The 23,833-nt window shown below is 40.8% G+C and overlaps 1 protein-coding gene across 1 annotated transcript in view; it reads right to left on the bottom strand.

Annotated features, from left to right (window-relative positions):
- Positions 1–255: 255 nt before the first annotated feature.
- The window catches only part of CWC22 (CWC22 spliceosome associated protein homolog), a 58,383-nt gene continuing 34,805 nt past the window's right edge, over positions 256–23,833 (bottom strand). Inside the window, exons 14-19 of the mRNA XM_018561044.1 lie at positions 10,646–10,723; positions 9,677–9,829; positions 8,383–8,510; positions 6,667–6,768; positions 6,398–6,579; positions 256–622 (exon numbers count right to left, since the gene is read on the bottom strand). Of these exons, the coding sequence (XP_018416546.1) occupies positions 405–622; positions 6,398–6,579; positions 6,667–6,768; positions 8,383–8,510; positions 9,677–9,829; positions 10,646–10,723 (861 nt within the window). The 3' untranslated portion in view covers positions 256–404. The remainder of the gene's footprint in view (positions 623–6,397; positions 6,580–6,666; positions 6,769–8,382; positions 8,511–9,676; positions 9,830–10,645; positions 10,724–23,833) is intronic.

Below are 23,833 nucleotides of genomic sequence, written 5' to 3'. Positions count from 1 at the left end.
GATGACCTCATCAGTCTGCTGCAGTTCTTTCACTGTCTATTCTGCAGGTTGAGACACAACTCAGGCCTTGGACAAAAATAGAAATTTATTTGGCAAGTAATACAGCAAACGTATGTGCATTTCATCTGTGTATTTAGCAGTTTGCCTACAGTTGCCTTGAGTTAAGCTGTATGTTTTCCCAAATCCACCGTACAATACTCTGGTTTGTGAAAATGTCAAGTTAACACCAATTCTTTAAAAAAAATTTGCTTTAATAGAGACATGAAACTACAGGCCCACAACATAAAAACATACATTTCACGTCATAGCTGTTAAAATACAGCTTCTGCTTAGTAGTACAGTCCATTATTAGCGTCCAACTGCCAAAAGCGATTACAAAAAAGTTATTTAATATACAAAAAAGATCATCTGTGAGATTTTTTTGTGTGCTTAGCAGACTTTTTGTCTGATTTGCTTGATCTTCGGTCCTCAGGAATATCTTTGTGGTGTATTTTCTCTTTATGCCTCTCTTTGCGAGGTTCATTCCTTGAACCTGCTTTGTGAGGCCGTTCTGTACTTTTGTCCCTTCTTGAGATTTTTTCTTTCTCCTTTATCGATGCCCTTTTCTTTTTCCTTGAAGTGTCTAAATGGAAAAATACATGACATTATTAATTACATAATAAGGATAGATGATAAGATAGGTCAAGAACCAATGGGATTGATTGCTAAATAAATAAAATAAAAAAAAAACCAAGCATAAGAACCTTAAAAAAAAATCCCCTTTAATTCTGTAAAGCATTGCTGCAAATGAGCAGATCCAGTGAATCTGCTTCACATTTCAAGATACAGCAAGTTCTCCCATTTAAAGTCTTAACTTGAGAACAAGCAGTAATTTGACTGTTAGCTTTAGGCATAAACACAAATTATAAAGACAACAACTGCATGATTTGGCTGTTTTAATCACGTACCAACATTATTGACCATAGACCATCCATTTAAGCAATAACATACTTAAAGTACAAGCCCTAATGGTTAGTTCGGTGTCTAATGGAGCACAAAATAAAGGACCTGTTTTTGTCATTAGAGCTTGTAACGTTTTAACAATATAAATTCTGTCCAATTACTATTTGCAGCCCTTAACTGCTTGAAGACCAGGTGTTTAGACCCCCTTCCTGGCCAGGCCATTTTTCAGTATTCAGCGCTGTGGTACTTTGACTGACGTTTATTCCGTCATGCAACGCTGTACTGAAATGAATTTTATACCATTTTTTGGGGACAGATAGAGCTTTCTTATGGTGGTATTTAATCACCACTACGGGTTTTATTTTTTACTATAAATTAGGAAATATTACTGAAAATTTTGAAAAAGAAAAGTTTTTTTACATTATGTTAGGAAACATTATTACCCAGTTTTTTGGTAAAATATAGAAGACCGGATCACGTTGGGTAAATAGACACCAAACATGTCAAGCTTTAAAATTGCACGCACCCGCGAAATCGCAGAAAACTGCCATACCCAAAATTGACCATAGGCGACGCTTTAAAAGCTTTTACCGCTCATCAGTTTAGTGTTATCAGTGAATGATGGCCCTAGAATTATTGCTCCCACTGTGACGTTCGCGGCGATATGTAACATGTGCGACGTAACAAGCGCAAGTCTTTTTTGCACGCATGCACCTCCGACGCATGTTTGCATGCGTGTATGTATGGGTGGGGACTTTAAATTTTTCTTTTTTATTCTTTGGGGGGGGGGGGGGGGGGGGGGATGAAGCAAAAAAACAAAACAAAAAAAACCTATAAAGACTTCATACCCCACCATGCACTCTGTTGGATTTGGTGTGGGGACACACTGGGGGCTTCGTCTGCCATTGTGATGTGCAGGGCTCCTGGTGTGTCCCTGTGCCTTTAAGGAGGTTGGGCTGCCTCCTGGCAAACCTGCACCCTATTCATCCTTAGCTGTGTATGCTCCAAGGTGGTGGCTCTCATAAAGTAGAGTTAGGACCACACTACACAGAGGGGCTTGACAAGGCAGTGCGGCTTCCACATATTTTGCAAAAGTTGTGCAACTTAAACCTCTGTTTTTAACCCTTGTAGTTAGAACAGTGTATTTTTGTGTGCAAGCTGGCTGGGCAGTGTGCTGGGAAATTTCTGTTTTTGTACTGTGTTTCCCTTTCATGTGCACCTTGCTTAAAGCTAGTTATGAATTCATGAGTGCGTTTCCCATTTGTTTCACTTCTTCCTAAAAATGGACGCAAAGATCACATAAAGAGCACTATGCGGCGGCCATTTTAGACAGCATACTGAAATGAACTGCATAACTCAGATTACTAATCAGGAAAAGATCCGTGTTCCTTTGGATCGGTGATGATTTTTAAATACCCGTTGTAAGAAGGCGCCGGAGTACTTCACTGTATTTTACTTAATGGCTTTTGGCCGACCTCTTCATAACCTTCATTTTCGAACAATCCGCCAGTATGCGTTTAGTCTATGTAAATAGCTCTGATGGCCAAAAATGAATGTAGGGGCACGAACGGCACAAACAGTCCATCAGACAGTAATGCAAATCCCTGGGCCACAGAGCTCCTTTATTCACTAGCAGTAACCCTTTGAGGGATATAAATCAATTTGTTTCATTATTCTAGTTTCATCTGAGCTGAACCGATGTCATATTATTTTCTAAAAACGACCACCATGGGGCAATCTTATATAGTTTTGTCATTACAGAGTAAATCTTTCTTGAGATTTAAAACAATATATGGATTTCTGGACCAACAAAGAACATTACTCACATAAAAGTGGTAAGTAGAAATACTGAATTTACATCTGTATGTCAAACCAGACAACCTTCAAAAGCAACAACCATTCTCTCTGTATCCCCAATCATGGCAGCGTTTTTCTTACAGGAGTGCATATAAAGGAGGTGTCATAGCAAGCAATTATCTGGCTAGAGCTCACGGTCCCTTCTAGACAACATCCACAATGCAGACATTAGGAAACTCCCCCCACTACCACTGCAGTAAATTATAATTACCAAGCCTTGTGCCTACTACTGCACTGTTATGAATCAAATTAATCTCAGATCAGCAAGATCCCCTAAATACAGACGTTCATGCTGTTTTATCATCTGCTCTCTAAGCAGTCTGTATAAAGCCATGGTGATCTATGAATTAGACTGAGAAAGAACTTTTTAAAATTGCCAATGCTGTTAACAGTAATATCTGTTTGCAGTACAAAAAGTCACATTTTTAGCAAGCACAGATGGAAAAGTGTCTACAGAGGCATTTTTTGTCATTGTCTCTCTTTGCCCAAGCTACATGAGCCAACATATACATAATTGCATATTTTTTTGATCTGAAGAACACAAAGGGGGGAATTTATCAAAACTAGAGCAGACAAAATGTGGAGCAGATTTGCACTGCAGCCAATCAGCATCTCTCTCTTTCATTTTCAAATCTTACCTGAGCAAACTGAAGATAAAGGCTGATTGGTTGCCACGGGCAACTGCTCCAGATTCTGTTTGCCCCAGTTTTGATAAATTCCCCCCTCAGAATCTATTTTCAGTTTGAAATCACAGGCAATGAACTCCAGTAATCAATATTTTAAGTCCGATAGGAAACAGTTAGCTAGAAGAACATACTGTTTCGGTGATGAGAACTTCATATCAGAGTTTGTGGCTCTCTCTTCTTCACTCACCATTAAAAACACATTAAACAATGGGGTCACGCCTCACCTACTACATCCTTCATCACATAAAATAAATAATTATTACACATGCAAAACTAGATCCCTCAATCTTCTCAGCCTCCATATTGGCTGAAAAAAAGTGAATGGGAGTAGAGACCTCACTACTGAAGAGGCACTGCAGATGTATAAGTACTACGGGCCAGTGGTAATGCAGAAACTTTCTGTGCTGGTGGTCCACAAGGGTCTATTTGAATTCCCTTATAATGTGGAAAATGCCTTTACAATATGTTCATTACTTATTAAGAAGGCTACCCTTGTTTTGAATGAGGTCGTTATTCTAGGGATGGCATCCTTATACCATCATATACAGTATGTGCGGAGTTATTTTGAATAATATACTTGGGCACAGGTAGAATGCGTGCTTGCGTGGGTTTCCTCCCACACTCCAAAGACATGCTGGAAGGTTAATTGGCTCTTGTCTAAAGTGGCCCTTTATGTAAGCATGTGAGATAGGGACATTAGATAGTAAGTTCCTTGACAGCAGGGAATGATGTGAAGAGCTGAATAAATGGCTGGCTCTATATAAATACCTGTAATAAATAAAACATAGCTGAACAAGGGAATAAAAACAAAAGAAATAAAAGATAGGCAATGTTTTTAACAGCCCTAGTTTTATATCAGATCAGAGCTCACCTGGGAAATTAGAACCAAAACTTTAAATTCTGTACAAATATAGAAAGGCAAAACCTAAAGCTTTTATTATGTTGTAATAGCTTTAGGACATAACAAAGATGTTTGAGGAGCACATGAAAAGGTTAAAAAAGTACAGAGATGCAGCACTGAAAGTTTACATTAAATACCCTCAAGACGAAAGGTGCTTTTTCTTGGACTGAATCAAGTAAACCAAGTTGCTGTGCGAGTAACACGGCCAACCTATTATATGGCTCCAACAGTCACCATCTGCCATTCATCTTTGGCATCTGGCTGTTCCCACCCCAGTAAAAACTTAATTTAAAATTAAAAAGCTTTAATTTAGCCAAGTCCAAGCCCGCAGTCCAAAAACCTTTGTATTTGACAATTCATCCACTGAAGCACTGTTGCAATGCTTATGAGAAGGATGCTGTGAGAAGTGGATGCACGTGACAAACCACTGGGAAGTCCTGCAGAACCTGGCTATACTGGATTAAAACAAGTGGACAGTCATTTTAAGGCAGGACTGATGAACCGGTGAGTATATCTTCTTTAGTTTATCCCCATAGACCAAAACGAGCTGTTAAGCCTTGCAGTGCAGGGGTAGTCCCACTGCAAGAGTTAAAGGAGAACTATGGGGTAAGTGTTTTTCCCCATAGTTCTCCTTAGGGTAACGGGAGGACACAAACTAGCGTCCTACCGTGCCCCAAAGCTCAGTAATCCCCGAGCTACAGCTCGCGGTATACTGAGACGCTGCAGCCGGGGCGGATCCCTACATTACGGTCGAGATCCACCCAGCTGCGTGATTGACAGCTGGCTCAGTCTATCTAGAGGCAGAGCCAGCTGTACCCGCCTCCTCCCCCATTCGTTCCTCCAGTCAGATTGTCACATGACAATGATAACCAGGCCACAGGGATGATTCATTTTCCCTCTAGGGACACAGACATCATTAAAGTGACACTAAACTCAGGAGTTAAATCTTAAAAAAGCATTCACGTACCTAACTATTAACAAAAATCATCTCTCCAATCAACTATCCTGAAATCATCTCTGAATTGGGAACTGTCCTTGCTCCTGGAGGGTGGCTACTTTTGTTCCCCATGGTACTTGTATGTGTTGTAAAGTAGCCACCGCTACAAGCTCAACCCCATGATGGACTACAGTCTCACGTTTAGTTTACCAATTGGTATTGAGATTGCATTCTATCATAGGGGTTGGAGTGGTGCATTTGTAAGATTTACCTCCTGAGTTTAGTGTCACTTTAAATACCTGAGAGAGATTCCAACTTTCAGATTCTTTACAAAACTAAAAAAAAAGAGAGAGAGCCCCCTGGTCAATCATGGGAAACATCTTTACCAAAGCCAGATCATAACATGTCAAACATTACAGCATGAACGTTAATGCCAAAGTATCCTGATTAGCCAGGCATCAGCAGCCAAGTTAAGACAATGGACCCGTTTAAATGTGTCATGTGATCTGTGATACAAGCACTCCCTAGCAGAGACTAGGTCACTAAAGGGGATATTTATAAAGCCGTGATTCTAACAGTTCCCAAACAATCACTGCAGGTGAATCCTCCAGGTGCATGTGTTTTAAATAACCATAATTCATTCTATGAGAGTGAATGTTTGGTGGAAGTCACATTCACTACTTTATAAATATGGGCTTACGTATCTATAAAAGGTAAGAAGGGGAAAAGTATATGCTATGTATATGCTATGTCTTTTGTCATATGTATACACCACAGTGTGGATGGGCAACCTGAGTGAAGAAAGAAATATAGACTTAAAATATAGACTGGATACTTATTTTGCGAATAACAGGCTGATCCATAAAATCTCCAGGAAGCAGCAAGGTCTAGACTATTCCTTTAATTTTCTAAAGATAAATAACTTAAATTTGTCAGAACTAAGTAAGCATTAGCGAGCCTCGTATACAAATGTCTAAAGAATAATTCTCTCTGTTTTCAATAACAAAACATTCAGGATTCTCGATTTCATGTCTATGACTATGGACAACCGTATTATATCATATATAAAAATACCTGCGTCACTACTGGAGCTGGAGGAATCACTGTCACTGGATGAGCTGGAGTCACTGCTTGATTCAGATGACGACTCTGAAGATGAAGAGGACTCTGAGGATAAGGAATCAGATGATTCGACATCCTGTTTTTTGGTCATGATCATTTTTGGTGCATTTTTCAGATGTTCACGGAGTTCATCCCTGTTTTAAAAAAGCAATAGCCCACTTAGTATGAAATATAAACAGGTAAGACTTGTATCTAAAAGGACTTATTGAAAAGGACCTTACGTCAATCCTCCGAGACCAATAGAAGTAAAAAAGTTGATAGCAAATCGAGTGTTTTTTGGGCAGTCCATGGGCAGCAATCCCTGGAAGAATGGTTGAAGAGTTCTGAAAAGACGAGGTAGAGGAAGTGTGAGCGATTATCGAGTCATATCAGTTGTGTAGTTCCAAGAGAACACTTTATGTTGACCAAAACCCACCATTCAAGCTAATGTAAACAAAAGCAATAGTTATGGAAACAAATGATATGCAGTAATGGAGGGTGGATGGGAGTGTAGGTATTGCACTGACTTTATTGCCCAGTAATGAATGGTATGCAGTATATTAAAAGGAGAACTATGAGGTGAGTGAAAATTACTCATCCTCATAGTTGGAGCCAATGTGTGACAATGAAACTGTCACATGTCGGCTCAATAGATCGGGAATTGAGTGAACGCATACCGTCGCTCGCTCACTTCTCGATCATCTTCCTGCAGAGAGCAGTGACTATCAGTCATGGCTCCCTGCTGGAATTCTCCCCCTCCCCTCTCCGATCCTCCAGCGCAGAGTGGAGGAACGGACGGGGAGGGGGCGGGCACAGCTGGCCTCTAGATAGGCAGAGCCAGCTGTCACTCACGCAGCTGGGCGGATCTTGACAGCATTGTCGGGATCCGTCCCGGCTGCGGCTGTCTCAGTATACCGCGAGCTGTAGTTTGCGATATACTGATCTTTGGGTCATGGGAGAAGGTTAGTATATGTCCTCCCGTGACCCTTAAGAGAACAATGGGGAAAAACACTTACCCCATAGTTCTCTTTTACATATGCATTATTAAGCCCCAACTACTGAACCAATGAAGTCAGCATGACATAGCTTAAAAATGTTTTTAAGGTTACAACAGTTCTTCAGTAGTTACCTTGTAGTGCCTGCAAGCACATGCATCTCTAAGTTTTAACGCTCCCCGCTGAGAAGATTAATTCAGAAGTGTTGACTATCACTACTTCAACCGAAAGTAATGAGAAATCCAATTATTTAAAGTTATCACTGAAAGTTATCACTACTTAAAATTGTGCTGTTTGTGTGTGCTTGGAGTTCAGCTTTATGTTACAAAACCATGGTCATGGTCCTTTATTTCAAGATCGATAGTTGTTGAGACCAGGAACATCTCTAGAGCACAATGGACCAAATGGTGGAAAATAATGAGGAACCCTGCAGAAGGTTAATAGCTACTGTATGTTACAGTAATAATATGGCATGCATTTTTCAAGCATCTCAATTCGTGTCCATTTAACCCTTTAGCTGCTAAGCCCTCTGGAACACTTGTAAACTTAGCTGGCCACACCATTTTTGCAATGTTCCCCATTGTTTTGATTTTCTATTGCTGCGCTGCTGGCATTTGTAAAAGACCCCCTCAAATCATATATTTTCTGAAAGCACAGGCCCGGTAGAATAAAAAGATGGTGCTACTAATTTTGTTGGTCTTGTAATAATTGGGCAAATGTTTGTCAAATCAATATGAAACTGATAAAAATACACAATTAATGAAAGCACACTAAAATCAGTATCAGCGCACAAAAGCGCTAAAGCGACCATGAGCTTATAGCAGAACGGTAAAAGCCACCAATGTATGGCATACTGATGTGGCCAGATGGAAACAGTTGAGTTCTGCCGTATGCCATACGTCGGTGGCAGGGAAAGGGTTTAAGGTACTTTCCATCAAGACAACAAAAAACCAGAATACTCACACATCCTTAAGTCTGGCATTCAGTTTGGGGAGTCCCATATATTCACACAGCTCCTGGAAGAATATTTTCACAAATATACGACTAGAAGATGTTGTTGTTTCTTCGCTAAGATTTATGCATTCAAGAACCTAAAACATAAAAACATTTTTTATATTCATCAGATAAAAAACAAAAAAACAAACAAAAAAAAACAAAAAAAAAACGCAGGAAGATACAAACTTTCACACAAGCAATGCATGATCTTAGAGGTTTTGGGAGTTTTTAATTGCATTTCAGAGCTGAAATGCAATTAAAAACACCCAAAACCGAGCTGATCAGTGTGGTTCCATTAAAAGCTGAATGGAAACCACACTGATCAGCGCGGCAAAAATACTGCAGGGAGCAGTACGGGCGGGGTGCATTTCGGACCGCATGGAGCCCCGCTGTCGCATGAACGGTCCCCATATGAATGTATATAGTGAGTCAGCCTATGCTGACTCACTATATACAGTATAGAGAATGTAAACACTATACAGGTTGCATATGGGCCGAACAAATCAAGGAATATTTTCTACAGTTCTCTATTTACATTTGTACAACACAACTAAAGAAATGTTTGAGTTTTAATATACTTAAAACCTTAAATTAACAGTTTGAGTAATGAATGTGTAGCACTGTTTTCAAGTACATATACAGGCAATATTTCCCAATTATTGAATGATGTTTTACTAGTCTTATCTCAGTGCAAGCCTATGAACCAAGCTGTCCATGGACTTGCACCCGTAAGGATACAGGGAGGCTAACTTACTTCACTTGAATTATTTAATCATCTGCAAATGAATTAGAGATTTTGTTTTCACATGACTGAATAATTACAGTAAATCCTCACACAATTTATTTCTTGAACAATTTAGTAAATCAGTCTCAGTCTTTAGGTGGTTTAGGGCCTGTGTAAACTAACTTAAATTCACTGGAAATGGGTTTTGCATTCTCATACAAGTCTGTGAAAGTGCAAAACTCGCTTAAAGCAGGAGAGAAGGAGGTTATATGCAGATCACATATGCCTGTCAATGAAATTGGAGATCTCAGAGATAGTGGTCATGTGTATGTATTCTTTTTCTGCTCTTTTCAGTGTCGGAATTCAAAACATCTAATGACATTTACTAAAAAAGAAACAAACCTGGACAACAATATACAAATGAATATTTTCAATTGACAAAGAAGTATATTTCATGCAACTAGCAAAGGTCTATTGGTATCTTACTATTTAACACCAGCTTGGCCATAAAAAAAAAAAAAAAAAGAATGTACTTACACTCCATGGAATAGAGTCAGTATATAGGAGGTGGGCAAACATCTTGGCAACATTTCTTAATTTGTTTGTTTCCAGCCGGTGGATGGTGTCATACTGTTCTTTGAAAATGAATTCAAAAGCCTCCATGTATTCCTTCCTCAATAAACAGAAACGCTACAGGAGAAATTCATGCAGGCAAAATTACATGGTGAACACATACCAATGAAAGGCTTTAGAAAAGGTGATACACAAAAGAAGAGATTTACGAAGGCCTGCCCATGCAAAAAAAATAAAATAATTTGCTTAATCTTAGTGTAACTTTTTTTGCAAAAATTACACATAAATTTTAAGCATCAATATCATGACAGACATATTGTATGACTCTCCTCCATGCTTCATCAGTACCATTTAGATTTTGTCATTGTGGTATATAGAGAGTAGGAGGTGTAGCAGGCCTAGAGGGAGACAAACTTCAGCCCTTTTTTGAAATGGATCCCAACACCCTGAATTAGTGTCATTCATTTCCATGGTGCTGGCGGCAAGCCCGCCTGCATGATGGAAAAGCATGACGCTGTGTGAAAATTTCAAGGCACCCCTGAGGAAGTCAGAAGGCACCCTGGTTGATTTAACCACCGCAATGTGCTAGGGTTGGAAGAAGAAACAGAGGCAAAGCTCTAGAGCAAATACAAACACCAGGCAGATCGGGGGAACCCAGAACCTAAACACTGCAAAGCAAAACTGCTAAGCAATAACATTAATAACATTCATTTGAACCCATGTTTAGATGTTAGAGTCTATGGCAGCGGTAGGCAACCTTGGCACTCCAACTGTGCTAAACCTAAAAATGCATCTGGGAGACATGTCTGCGGCTGTCAGAGTCTTCCAATGCCTCATGGGACTTATGGTTCCACAACAGTTGGGAGTGCCAAGGTTGACTACCTCTGGTCTAAGGGATTGTGTGTTAGGAAAAAGACTGAACAATTAGCTTACCCCTGCAAGCAAGCCGAAGAACTTCTCATAGGTTCTCTGCTGAGCACAGCAATCCAGTATCATATTGCAAAGTTCTTTCTGTTTAAAAATAAAATTTAAATATTCAGTAAGCAGATTTTCTTTCCACAGCTGCAACACAATAGACTGTAAGTTAAATGTGCAGAGAGGCATTTCCCATTTGTTTTACTTCTTAAGTAACCGTAATGAATACAATAAAATATGATTGCGCTAGGGCTTTGGGCAAAATAGCAATATATATTGATGACAATGCATTATCAAGCTCTTTAATATTATACATGACATTGTATCTGGAGCACATTCAGCACTAATAAATGTGTTAAATACAGCAAATGTTCTTAAAGGGACAAGGAACCTAGAATGCAGAGTGACACAAAAAAAGCATGCTTCAAATTACATAAACAGTCTGAAAATCTTTGAGAAGCTTTCTGGCACCGGAAAGATTTGTGATTAGCATGTGGAATAGAGATTTTACTATGCACTTCTGACTTCGAGTACCACTTGGCAGTCACGGCCAAATTCTAGTTACACTTTAACCAATCTAAAATGGCTGGGAATTCCATGTCTAATAATCTGCTCAGGTGAAGGACCGTCTACATCATTGTGAATATTTGCAAACTGTTCAAGTGAAGCAGCTTCTGTTTAACAGGAACAAACTTTACTGGCCACTGTTTAGATTGCCAAATACAACCTAACAATTCGGACTTGTTTCAAATCTGACAGGCTGTTAAAAGAAAACCAGAAAGGTCTGGGGTCAATTTTTTCTTAAATTTTATTTACATTTTTAAAATTTTACTATATGTGTAAAATCCTTATTTTACAAGTAAACATGTAAAGGTGAAATCAGAGTTAAACAAATACAGTAAACTCCCCATTACCCGTCATTGATGCCACCGGCAAAATAAATCCTCGATTTTTTTCTTTGCAGGTGGCTTGATGCACACTAACAAATTGCCGGTTTCTTAGTTCACAGTATAAAGCGTAATTAGCAACTAAATAAAATAATTTTTTTTACATCTCGTTACATGCCGATGGCTAGATTCAGTGGTCGGCAGCAGAATGTAAAGCAGGGGAGCAAAAGCCAGCTTGCTATTGTCTATTTCAGATTGCAATAGCAGGTTGGCTGTTGTACCCGCCCATTGAGAGAGAACTTTCTCAGGTCTGCTCCTCTGCTCAATGGTTGGGGTTTCAGTAGCCAGTCTGCTATTGGCTATTTCAAATTGCAATAGCCAATAGCAGGCTGGCTATTGCACCCGCCCACTGAGCAGAGGAGTGGATCGGAGAGAGAGGTGCGCTTCTGTGCTAGTCGGGCGTTGTTTCAATAGCAAGCCTGCTTTTGCAATTTGAAATAGCCAATAGCAGTCTGGCTATTGCTCCCAGCTGCTTACATTCACCTGCTGGCTGCGGAAGCTAGCCGGCAGTTGAACGGGGCCACAGGGGAGGGTTGCTTGAGTTACTATTAACTCTCAAGCAAACAAACTACAGTTATCCGGCACCTACCGATGCCTGTGGGTGCCAGATAACTGAGAGTTTACTGTATTGTCTAAAGACAAGATGCATGTGTATTTAATGTTGTTGTTCTTTCTTCCAGATCTAATCAGCAACCCAGCATGAAACAACCCTTGTACTTTGCCATGAGGAAGGAGTCTCCTGTAATTAAGAAACTGGTCTTTTATTCGCCCCCTGTAATTTTCTGTACGTTTTATTTGCCTGTCATGATTTGCCAACCATTGGAAGAAAGGGAGCCCTGTGTGGCTATAGATAGAGCAGTAAAATGAAACAAATTTCACAATTTAAAATCTTGTTTGTTATAAAAGGGCCCTTTTAGCACTATCAGAATGGGAGATTTCCAAGCCAACACTCTGGAGGAGATATCTGCTTGTCTATGACCAGCTTTAGTCTTGTGTGTAAATGTTAATTCTAAAAGCAGTAAATAGGCAGCCAATGCTGAATCAATGATGAGCTCCTTCTTCAGCTGGTAGTTGACTGGCTGTCATGCTGACCCTCTAAGCTCACTGAAGTATGCAGAAAGGGAAGAGGGTCTATATTCGGGCTTGTTCACACCGAATGCTTGCTCTATTTTTTGCGTTGCAGTGGAATGGAACGCAGGCAAAGTTTTGCCACGCGTCCAATCGCACTGCGCGGGTAAGGGCGTGGAAGCGGCGCCATTAAATTCAATGCACTGCCACTCCCCCTATCGCCCCACAACGCAGGGGAAAGTTTCACGAGGGATCGCGGTGCGTTCCAGCAGCTACCACTCTGGAATGCGCCGCATTCGGTGTGAACAAGCACACAGTGATATTCCATATCACTGTCTCAATGTACTGAAGCCATCCTTTAAACAGATGAGGTAGAAGCTGTTGCTTTTGAGATGTGTTTATAACAAACATACGATAACATTTAGGCATACACGGTGACAGTGAATAGATACAGATCGGGAATTTATATTAGCATGGCCTAAGTTTGCAGGTCCTAATCATTAGCTTCCTAAAGAGAAAGCAAACACACAAGATGTTAACCACAAAAAAAGGATCAGCAGACACATTACATGTGTGCTCCTAAATGCAGAGTGAAACATTGCGAGAAATTAATAACAATCTGTGCATCTAAATAATCACATTATATTGTGCCAGATGGCTCACTGATTTCAGCATCTGTACACTACCACACTGTGCCCTCATTTCCAGCAGACGGGCTCCGATTTTGGTATTGATAAACTTTCATACATTCTGGTGCAGTAAATGTTACAATGGTCAATACTTCACTGTCCAAAATGTATTGGCAGCTTGTTTTCAGGAATACCGAAAATATAAATCACTACATTTTAGGCCTTGTTCACACCAAATGCAGACCAGATCCGGTCAGGTTTCTGCTGCGTTTTTGACTTGTTTAGGGCCGGTTTTGGTAAAAAAAAAATTTTTTTAAAGTTTAACATGGGCTTTCAGGCACTTGCATGCGCTTTAGATGCGTTTTTGCGTTTTAGATGCGTTCCAGAGCAGATCCAGAGCAGATAAAATAGGGCTTGCCGCAGTTTTTTCACCTGCTCTGGATCTGGTCTGGCTGGTGAATTGAAAGGAATAGATAAAAGACATCTCTTGACCAGTTAGGAAACTGCAAGATACAGAATAAATCCAGCGGTGAAGCCTTAGGACTATACAGAACTTTTCTTACCATCTGATATACTGTAAGCTTAACATACATGTAAAGCCAATCACTAAACTATCACAAACTATAACATGTTAAAGTGATTTCAAAAATATTTTTTAATGTTTTTAAATTTGCAGATCTCAATGAAATACTGGATGATCCTGCCATTGAAGTTCTTGTTCAGACACTTCCTGTAATAGTAACAACATGTCCTCCCTGTCTCCTGTGTTGTCACCCTGCTACTTGGGCTTGTGGTGGAGGCAAGTGGTCACTGACATTCGTCAATGTTGGTGCCATCAGGAAACCTATCCTGAGAAGTACCTTTTAGCCATCTCTCCGATGCAGAATCACAGCCTGTCAAAGCTTTGGTGTTTGCTAATGACCAAGCTTATACAGGGGAATAAAGTCATTGGTCTGCACACTTGACAGCGTTTGGACCTGGTCTGAACTGATAACTAACTTATGAGGTAAATAGGAAACTGGGATGGGTGCAACCCTGACCTTTCATTTTGTAACCCAACAGAGGCGGCACAAGAATGCAGTAGTCGTGACTTACACACTGGTCTGAACAATCAACCTAAAAATGTTTTCAGTCCACTGTTTATATAGCCACATACAGTATGTACAATATACTATTCAACAATATGAACATAAAGCAGAAACTGATGACAACTGTACATGTATTTTTATAAAATAAGGCCTGGTTCTCACCAAGCGTTTGGTTCTGGCCTAAAAAACGCTAAAAAAAAAAATATGCCCCACCTGTACAGGACGCCAGGAATGGGTCCTGGATGGACGGTATATCCCTCCCTTGTTTAGGTGGTGGTCCCGTTAAGGTCACCTTGTATTCAGGGTTCTCGCCAAGCAGGGTGAGGGGTTCCAGGACTTGTAAGGGAAACTGCTAGGCAGTCTTCCCAGAGTTGTTAATTATACATGGCTCCCGGAATCCAGAGGCTCAGAGAGATTTTGGGTGGGACAGAGCCTCCATCCCTGACTACAGCCAGTTCTGGTAAAGGGTTAACCCACCAGCCAGAGGGTGTGTTAAACAAGGCATAGGAAGCCAGTCAGTCTGTGTCTCTGAGGAGTGTTTGGAGCAGGACACATGGCTGTGTGTGTCATAAGCTGTGGAATACCGTCTACCGAGACACTGCTGGGGCTCCTATGTCCATACTGGAACCCTCTGTGAGCAGGCTGGGACTCTAACCCTGAGGTAGGACTTAGTATACAGGTACTGAGCTGGATCTTGTGTTTGCCGACAATAAGCCCTGTTGATTTTGTCATTCTGCTGAATATAAGCCATTTTTACTTGAGGAAAAAAATAATGTTTTATTCGCTGATACGGCTGGCTATTACACCCTCCCAAAAAATCCCATTAATTTTCGATGGCCTTGTTCACATCTGAGCGTTTTTCCCCAAAATAGTTTATTTAGGCTTAAACAAGGTCACCATGTGACCATAGGAATACAATACAGTACATACATTTATGTTTTGTTTAGTGTCTTGCAGTATAGTGGCCAAGTCACGGGTGGCCCACATTTATCAAGCAATATAACACGCAAATAAACATGACATTATGCAGTCCAATTTGGTCTTGTTTAAAGAGATATATACATATAGATATATATTTTAATGTGAGGATTTGAAAGAGATGACCCAATAGCGAGAGTTACATCACTCTGTTCGATGTTAAGGGAGTCCCTATATACTGATCTAGTTGTCCCCGAATTATTAGGGGAACGTGGAGGGAGTCCGCCAGTCTTTCGTAAATAGATTTCTTTCCACGTCCCCCTAGCAACTGCGGTCGAGTCCTATTATCCTCCCAGTAATGGACATCAAATCTCACTGGTTCTGCATGTTAAGTCAGATTCAAACGAGATAATCGAAAGGATAAAGAAATTGCTCTTTACATCTGAGCGTTTTGTCGCAATATGCAAAATGCCGGTCGCTGGAAAAAGTACACGCATCTTAGTGTACTTTTTACAACGCGTGTTAGTTCATTAACATAAATGAGCTACAATCTGCTTACAAAAATGGGCAACTTAATTTATGCGTTAAAAAGTAGGGATGCCCCAATACCGGTATTTTGGTACCGAGTATGAGTACCGATAATTTTTTTTCGGTACTCGCCGATACCAATTACCGAGTAACGGAAGTCCCAATCAGGAAGCCAGGTGGCGTGTAATGACTCTCCACCTGGCTTCCTGATTAGCCGGGAAGCGTGTAAAGAGTCGCCACCCGGCTTCCCGATTAACGAGAAAGTCCCCTCTTACTTTAGTATGTGCAGCCTGTCATCCCCCGGGGCCTCTCCAGCGAGAACGCGGCCTTCGTCCGGTACCCAGCCCAAGCCGTCTAATCAGGAAGCCGGGCGCCGTGTAATGACGCGACACCCTGCTTCCTGATTGGCCTGGGAGGCCGGCTCCATGCTCTCGTCATGAGATGACGAGGGAGCATGAAGCCAGCTTCCCGGCCAATCAGAAAGCAGGGTGTCGCGTCATTACACGGCGCCCGGCTTCCTGATTAGACAGCTCGGGCTGGGTACCGGACGAAGGCCGCGTTCTCGCTGGAGAGGCCCCAGGGGATGACAGGCTGCACATACTAAGGTAAGATAACCTTACCTCACGAGGCCAGCTTCCTGTCAATCGCAAAACCGGGCAGAGTGTAATGACGCGCTGCCCGGCATCCTGATACCGGAAGTACTCGTGCTAGGCATCAGAGCATTTGGGCGAGTACGAGTACTTGCCCAAATACTCGGAATTGGCACGCAGAAATGCCCAGAAATGTTGTCGCCTAGGTGTGAACCTAGCCTAATACAATTTTAAGACCGTTCACTAATACTTTGCTCTGTAGCAGAATTTACAAGCTGTAGTTTGCCCTGCTGTTTATAAAGGACTAATTCTGCAACAGCCAATGCAACAGAGCTAGTTGGAGCGCAATTATATCTTCACGGACACACTGATATTGTGAATTTTGGCAACTCCCAAACTGGAAAGATTGAGCGGCTACTTTATTTTGCTCTGGGGCCCATTTTTACTTTGCGATAATGAATATCACGGACCTTTAAATTACCTTGGTGTAAAAAAAAAACATTTGTATAGATGCCTCTTATTATTATGTTTATGCAGTTCATTTATGTTTGAAAAATTCAATAAGACTGACAGATGAAAAATAAATACAAATCAATAGAAGCCTATTGACAAACTTAATTTGGTAAGAAAGTTATGTCATGGCCTCAGTCACTTTGGAAGCTATTACTACAATCAAATTCTACTTATGCAGAATGATTTCACAACATAAACACAGCCTGCAGGGTATTATAATAAAAAAGCCAATGAATTGTGTCTTGTACAGCGCAATGAAACATGGTTTGATGGTAATGAAGTCTGCAGCAGGAGCAAAACAAATTAATTTTCAACCTTAATGTGCAAAAAGCCCTTATCCCTTGTGGTTTTTAGTAATTAAGTATTTTAACATTTTAATTAAATATGCCAAATTTTGCAGGGAATTGGAGACATTTGAAAGAGTTTACACATCTTCATGACACACAGAATTTGGTTTGTAAAATGTACAGGACTGAACACTTAATGCATCTACAGTTCAATTGTGGTCTTACACAGATAAAGCTCCAGTTCACCCAAAATGGATATTATAGTTTTGGAGGATGTTGGAGATTTAAGGAAAAAAAAAACTATATACAGTTGTCCTTTGATTATTCCCCCATCCCCCTTGAGTGCACCCAACCGGTTAAATACCTACCTTCTTCTCTGTTCCAGAAAATTCACTGTATGGCTCTGCCCAGCGCCACATAGAATTTTTATGCAAAATGCCCCGCTGGCTCCTCTCCTTCCAGTACTTGCGCGCCACGGCCATATTAATTCCTATAAAAGTGTCATATTCACAGCAGCCTCAAGTGGGGTACGACTCATACATAGCAATGAATGTAGCAGTGGCGCATGTGTGTAGTAAGAAGAGGAACCAGAGGGGATGTTTGTGGTTGAAAGGCTGTGTGCCACCAGGCAGGGCTGGAACAGAGGGGAAGGCAAGTATTTAACCAAGTGGGCTGCACCCATGGGACTGGGATAAAGTTGTCCCTTAAACCATATAATGGTTGCTTATATCTCCCTGACCCTCCATTGATGAAATCTCTGCGCTTGAATCAAAGCAATCATTTTGCTTTAAATCCCTGATCCACAGCAGTATATATGCTTACATCAGAGCCAGCAGCCAAAGGAAATACAGGGTACCTTTTGGTATTGAGGAGACAGATCTGGACCATTTAGGGTTCTCTCATGGGGAGTCCATAGCTCTGTGTAAGCTATAAATCCAGTGACTAGCAGCTTACCCAGAACTTCACTTTGACTTTTCACTCCCAGCGAATAAACAGAGAGGTGGGGGAGCAAAAAGAGAAGTATATGGGTCTGTCGAGGTCAGCAGACAGTTAACCTGTGGCTTTGCCCTTCATAGGCAAAGCACAATGATGGGGCAGCGGATCCCGGGATTCAAGGTGAGGGGTCAGGGCAAAAAAAAACGGCGGCGGCCACGCGGGGGTCCGAAAAAACGAGCACATATAGACTATCGGCGGGCTATGGAGCCACCGATCGTCTATATGTGAAACACCCGGTAACGGGTGTTTTTATTGGTCGGGTCTTTTCTGACCGTACGTGCCCGCGAGCAGAAAAAAAATGCCGTCTGGAGACGGCAACCCGCCAATGCTGCAGTGCCGTCCGTCCGTTTAATCTACACAAAATTAATATTTCAGTTTCTGGTACCACCTCATTTTCCTTTATCTCTTGGCGACACTGTAGATCTGAACAACTGCTATGCAAAGCAGGGTGGGATCACCTGGACTCCCACAACAGATTTGTGAATTGTGACAGGTTGTTTCACACTGTTGGAGTATCCAAGACAACTAAAACTAAAATAGCACTTTTGGATAGACTGGTTCTTTATTAATGATTTTCTACTTAAAGTGATAAGAAAACAGAAAGCCAGATTAAAAATTGAATGAAAGACGCTGCACTTTTCACCGCCTTCCCAAAGTTAAAATGTATATTGCAATGACCATGCGTTAAAAATACAAAAATTAAATACTACACAAGAACAATGCCAAAAGGCAGAGGGAAAAAATGACCAATGGTTCTACAGATTAAAAATACAAAATTGCAATATAGTCTTTTTTGTTTACAGCAAGCACTTTAACTCCATGCGTTAAAAAATGCTTAAAAAAGCACCACGGAATGCTGTCATCTCCTAGTCAATATGCCAAATTTTGAGATTAGCCAAGGTTTAAATGAAAGACTAATCTGCCAGGAGGGGCTAGTGCATGAATACATATTAGTACACATATGCAAGTATTGCTCCTGTATTGTGAAACAAGCCAATTACAAAAAGACAGGAAAACCCCCTTGCTGTACATTGCTGGCATTTAAAGAGCGACCCTCTAACATTCTGTATATAAATACACGTGGATGCAAACAGGATTACCCCCTATGGACTGGACTGTTTGATGCAGACAGTTATATATTGTAGACTGCATGGTATTCTTTAGGAGGATGACAGAAGAATGTTTTACTTTCAACATTTAAGTCACTAGAATATTTAGTGAAATCTATCTGCATCAGGCAGTAGAAATAAACCCCTTGATCAGTGATCACTCAGAAATCACTACAATTAGGAGGCCATCTGTGCCCAGCAGAAAAATAAATTGGAAGCTTTTCACTAGGCAGATGCCCATGAAAAAAACCTCACCAATTCCAACTATACTAATTGTCCTTAAAACCAGCCAGCAAACGTACAGCTCATTTCCTAGATACAAGATTATTTTCTAGGATTTTAGATCTTTTCATTCAAACATATATCAAGAAGTTGATACATTATAAATATACTAGGAACAGAAAATTCAAACAATGTATTCCACTCGGCAAGCAACAATAGCACAATTCAATTCTGTATTTACAGAGTGCAGCCACATTGGCAACAAATGGCTGGCTTCAATAGACACACATGTACCTATGTGGTTGTGAACGGCTTGGCTCTGCCTACAAAATGGCTACACCAAGGCTTTGGAAAAGGACACGTGTGAACTTTTTCTGCCAGTGACTTGCATTCACATCAGTGCCTGCACCAAAAGGAGCTTTCTGATTAAAGTGGACCTTTATCTCCTTTGACTAAAAATCAAATCAGTATACATCTCTGCATGCTCTGAATGTAAGATGTGAAATCTTACATTCATTAGTAAAAAAAAAAAAAAACGTACAATTTTTCTTACAATTATTGTTTTTCCACTTCCTGGCCCGCTTGGCACAACGTATATAATGTGCTCAAGCATTGCATAGTGAGAAGGTTACTTCAGCAGAGCATTGCTGGGAAATATCATCTGTAATCTCATGAGATCTCAGGGAAAGGCATTTTCCTCCCCTGAGATGATGTGCATGGTCACATGTCCTAGTCACATGTGCCAGAGTTCCAGGAAGTAAAGAGAGCTCTAATAACCTGCCCTTAGTTAAAATGGCCCCTGTCCGAAGACTGGGGGAAAAAAAGAAAAAGCCTGGAATTATCTAGAAGTTTTGAAGATAGAGTTCCTTTTTAAGCACGCAGACTAAAAGTGACCCATCAGTCACCTAAAAAATCTAAACGCATGCTCCCCGCAATAGAAAAAGGGTTAGGGTCAATGGCAAACTTTCTTTCGGCTTGTGTCAATGGTATCATTTTGAAATGAGTTTGAGATGTTTCTAAGGTTATCCAGAACTCATTGACGGGAGCATTTGAGTTGTAGTTGACAAAAAGCCTGTTGACAGTGTCTTCTACTCACCTCTCCAGTAGCCCATATCTCCTACCTTTCTTTGTTCCAGTGCTGCAACCTCCATCAGACACTTCAGAATTCAATGCTTTTGGGAGTGTTGGATGTCCTTTTCCCTCGCTGCACACGGTTGTTTCATACTCCCATTTCTACGGGTTAGTTCATACCAGAAACTGCATCAAAACTGCGTGCGTCTGCACAGTTGCATTGCGATCCGTTTTTGATGCATTTTTCCCCCCTGCATGTGCCTGGATGATGCCACAATTAATTCTGTTTTTTTTTGTATGCGTTCCGTTTTGAGTTTGCACTGCGTTTAGTGCAGTTAGATGCAGGTAAAATAGGACAAGCAGTACTTTTTCTGACTGCATCTGAACGGACTGCAATGGTGTGAATTAGGCACAAGAAAGCCCATAGGAAAGCATTGGGATGCATTTTGACTGCAGCAGTTAAAATAAACAGACTGCATTACAACTGCATATGGTGTGAACAGGCCCCAAGTCATCACAGTACACAGTAGTAAAGGGATTTGAGGATGTACTTATAGCATGATGCTGGGGGACACAGGCATCTGACACTCCTGGATAGATTGAATATAGAGAATTCTGATGAAAGCTGCCGCTCTGGAGTAGAAGGTAGGAGGAGACATGGGCCACTGGAGAGATGCGCATAATAGCTTGTCGAATGAAGAAAACCTAAATTTGTATTTTTTAGGCAACTGACGGCGGTTGCTTTAGGACAGCAGTCTGAACAAGTAGGCAATTTGAAGTTTAACATCCATTCATGTATGAAAGTTGACTGATACAAAAGATGTTGCTCAGACAAATATCCCCAGAAAAAAAAACTGCAAACAATTTTTGGCATTTTGTTCACTGATCTAAAGGACCAACTCTTAAATGTGTGTGTTGATTAGCAAAAGAAAAAAAAGAGTTAAAATTCTGCCTGTAACCCCATTGGGGAGATTTCACTTCCTCTCATGAAAACTATACAGGGTTCTCTTCAACAGGGACATCAATGGCAATAAAAACATGTGGGTCTTGCACTTTTCTATTTCATTTTAAATACATGCACCCGTTTAGGTCTCCGTGAACGATTCAATACGTGTATTTCTCAAAAAATAAGCCGTTTAGTGGAGACAATTGTCACCATTAAGGCTGCATTCAAACCGAGGCACGAGCGTCTTTGTGCATTTCTATATACATCAGAAATATATGCAGCACACCAATGGATGATGTCCAAAATAGAGTGTCTTTTATTCATGCATATTGTAACATCACAAATGCAACGTTTCGGGGCCACACAGGGTCCCCTTCAATAGGCTTGAGCCCTGAAGCGTTGCATTTTTTGATGTGACAATATGCATGCATAACAGAAGGTTTATTTGGACATCTTCCATTGATGTGCTGGTGACATTTGTGATGTATACTGTGATGTGCGGCGCCATCCGCAGTTGCTTCAGCACCCACGTTTCAGCAGAAGGGGCATTTGGTAAGGAGTGAGGCAGTTATCTAGGAATATTTGCGGATTTCTATGCGCGTTTTCACACACGTCAGACGTATGTACATTAAGTTGCGTGTCTTATCGGGCAGATTGTGATACATAGATGTGAATGGGCAAACGCAAGTAAAAATAGTGCTGCACATTTCCAAGCATTTCCTATTGAGTCTTTGGGGCTGAGGCTTGCGACAAAACGCTCCTGTGCGAAGAGGGGTTTTAGGAATGAATGGGATTTCCCATTTTTATGCGTGACAAAATGCCTAGGTGTGAACAGGACCTTATGGAAAGCCAGTTAGGCTATAAAGAATGTTTGAAGTGCAAGCAAATGCTTTTGCAAATGTGTTGAAAAGGGTCTCTAAATCATTGGGGAACAAACTGGGCCACAACATTTTGAAGCGAGAGGAACATTCTGGTGACAGCCTTGCAAGTATATGTTTATGTTTTATGAAGCTGGACACAAGTTTCAATTTCCTGGTAGAGATGGACTTGAGTGAATATTAAATTGCTCGACAGGTTAAGTTTCATTTTATGTTCTATTTTTTTTTTAAATCAGTAAAGGCATTTCCAAACTTATTTGGTTTCTGGAATCACTGCCTATGTCACTTTAATGCTAAAAATGCAATAATGGTCTAATGAAATTTAAACTGCTTGGACTCTCACTGCTTGCACAAAAAAACGGGGCTGTCTACCCCAACAGGCAAGTGAAGGCAAGGCTGTTTTATATTACAACGTGAATGTTTGGGTGTGTATCTCAAAATAAGCTTTAAAAATATTAACACGTTGACCAACCGACAAGCATGTAGACAGATGTAAAAGCAAGCAGCTGATAGGTAAATGATAAAACGTGGACTTGTCTTAAGAGTGCAATCCATTACTCAACACAGACGTGAAGAATGTGAGAAAAATTATGCACGTCATTAGCAAAACCATGTGCTGGCAATGAACTATAAATGGTGACATTGGGAAGCAATGCTTAGACTTTCCTATTGAATAATCTTTCAAAATAAACAAATATATGGACGTTCCCATTTGTAGTAAATGCTGAAGAGAGAGAGAGGGCTCCTTCCCCTGTCATCAGCGATCAACGGTCATTTTAGTATGTCAGTGTCGAGATCGAGAGAGAGAGGGAAGGAGCCCGGCTGGCACACGGGGACGTGCAGGTAAGGAGAGAGCTGCTGCGCATGTCCATATATTCGTGGACGAATCACTGTCAGCCACAGTGAGGAAGATCAGTGGGGAGGATCCCGTCAGATACGTCGGGATGTCTCCTCATTGCGGTGCTTAGCCCCGCCCACCACCTTAAATAGGGGTTTACAGCCTTACTGTGCATTTTGGCTAATTAGAGTAAATTACATAATTTACTTATTTAGCCTAAGGAATGCATTAATAAAGAAAAAATTGAACCCCATAGTTCTCCTTTAAATAAAAGAATTTGAGTAGTTCAACTATGTGTGATTAATTTATTAACCTAAAATCGGTTCTGATATCGCTGTTTTACTAACCTGACAGCTTGTTATTCTAAAATAGGAAAACTTCATTTTGTTTACAAATAATAATATTAAAGATTCCTACTACCAGCAAGAATGAGTCCTTACATTTAAAGAGCATTAAGCGGGGGCATCACCTGCTGCCCGCCACGTCCCTCACCTTGTTGTGTCACTGCCGCATCACCAGACGTCCCATTAAAGTGAATGGGACTGTCGGTGAGTCAACAGCGGGTCAGAAGATGAGCC

The sequence above is a fragment of the Nanorana parkeri genome, unplaced genomic scaffold (assembly GCF_000935625.1).
Source record: "Nanorana parkeri isolate BGI_ZX_2015 unplaced genomic scaffold, ASM93562v1 scaffold496, whole genome shotgun sequence".
Classification (NCBI taxonomy): domain Eukaryota; kingdom Metazoa; phylum Chordata; class Amphibia; order Anura; family Dicroglossidae; genus Nanorana; species Nanorana parkeri.
The sequence above is the reverse complement of the archived record's forward strand: the minus strand, read 5'-3'. Positions and strand labels throughout refer to the sequence as shown.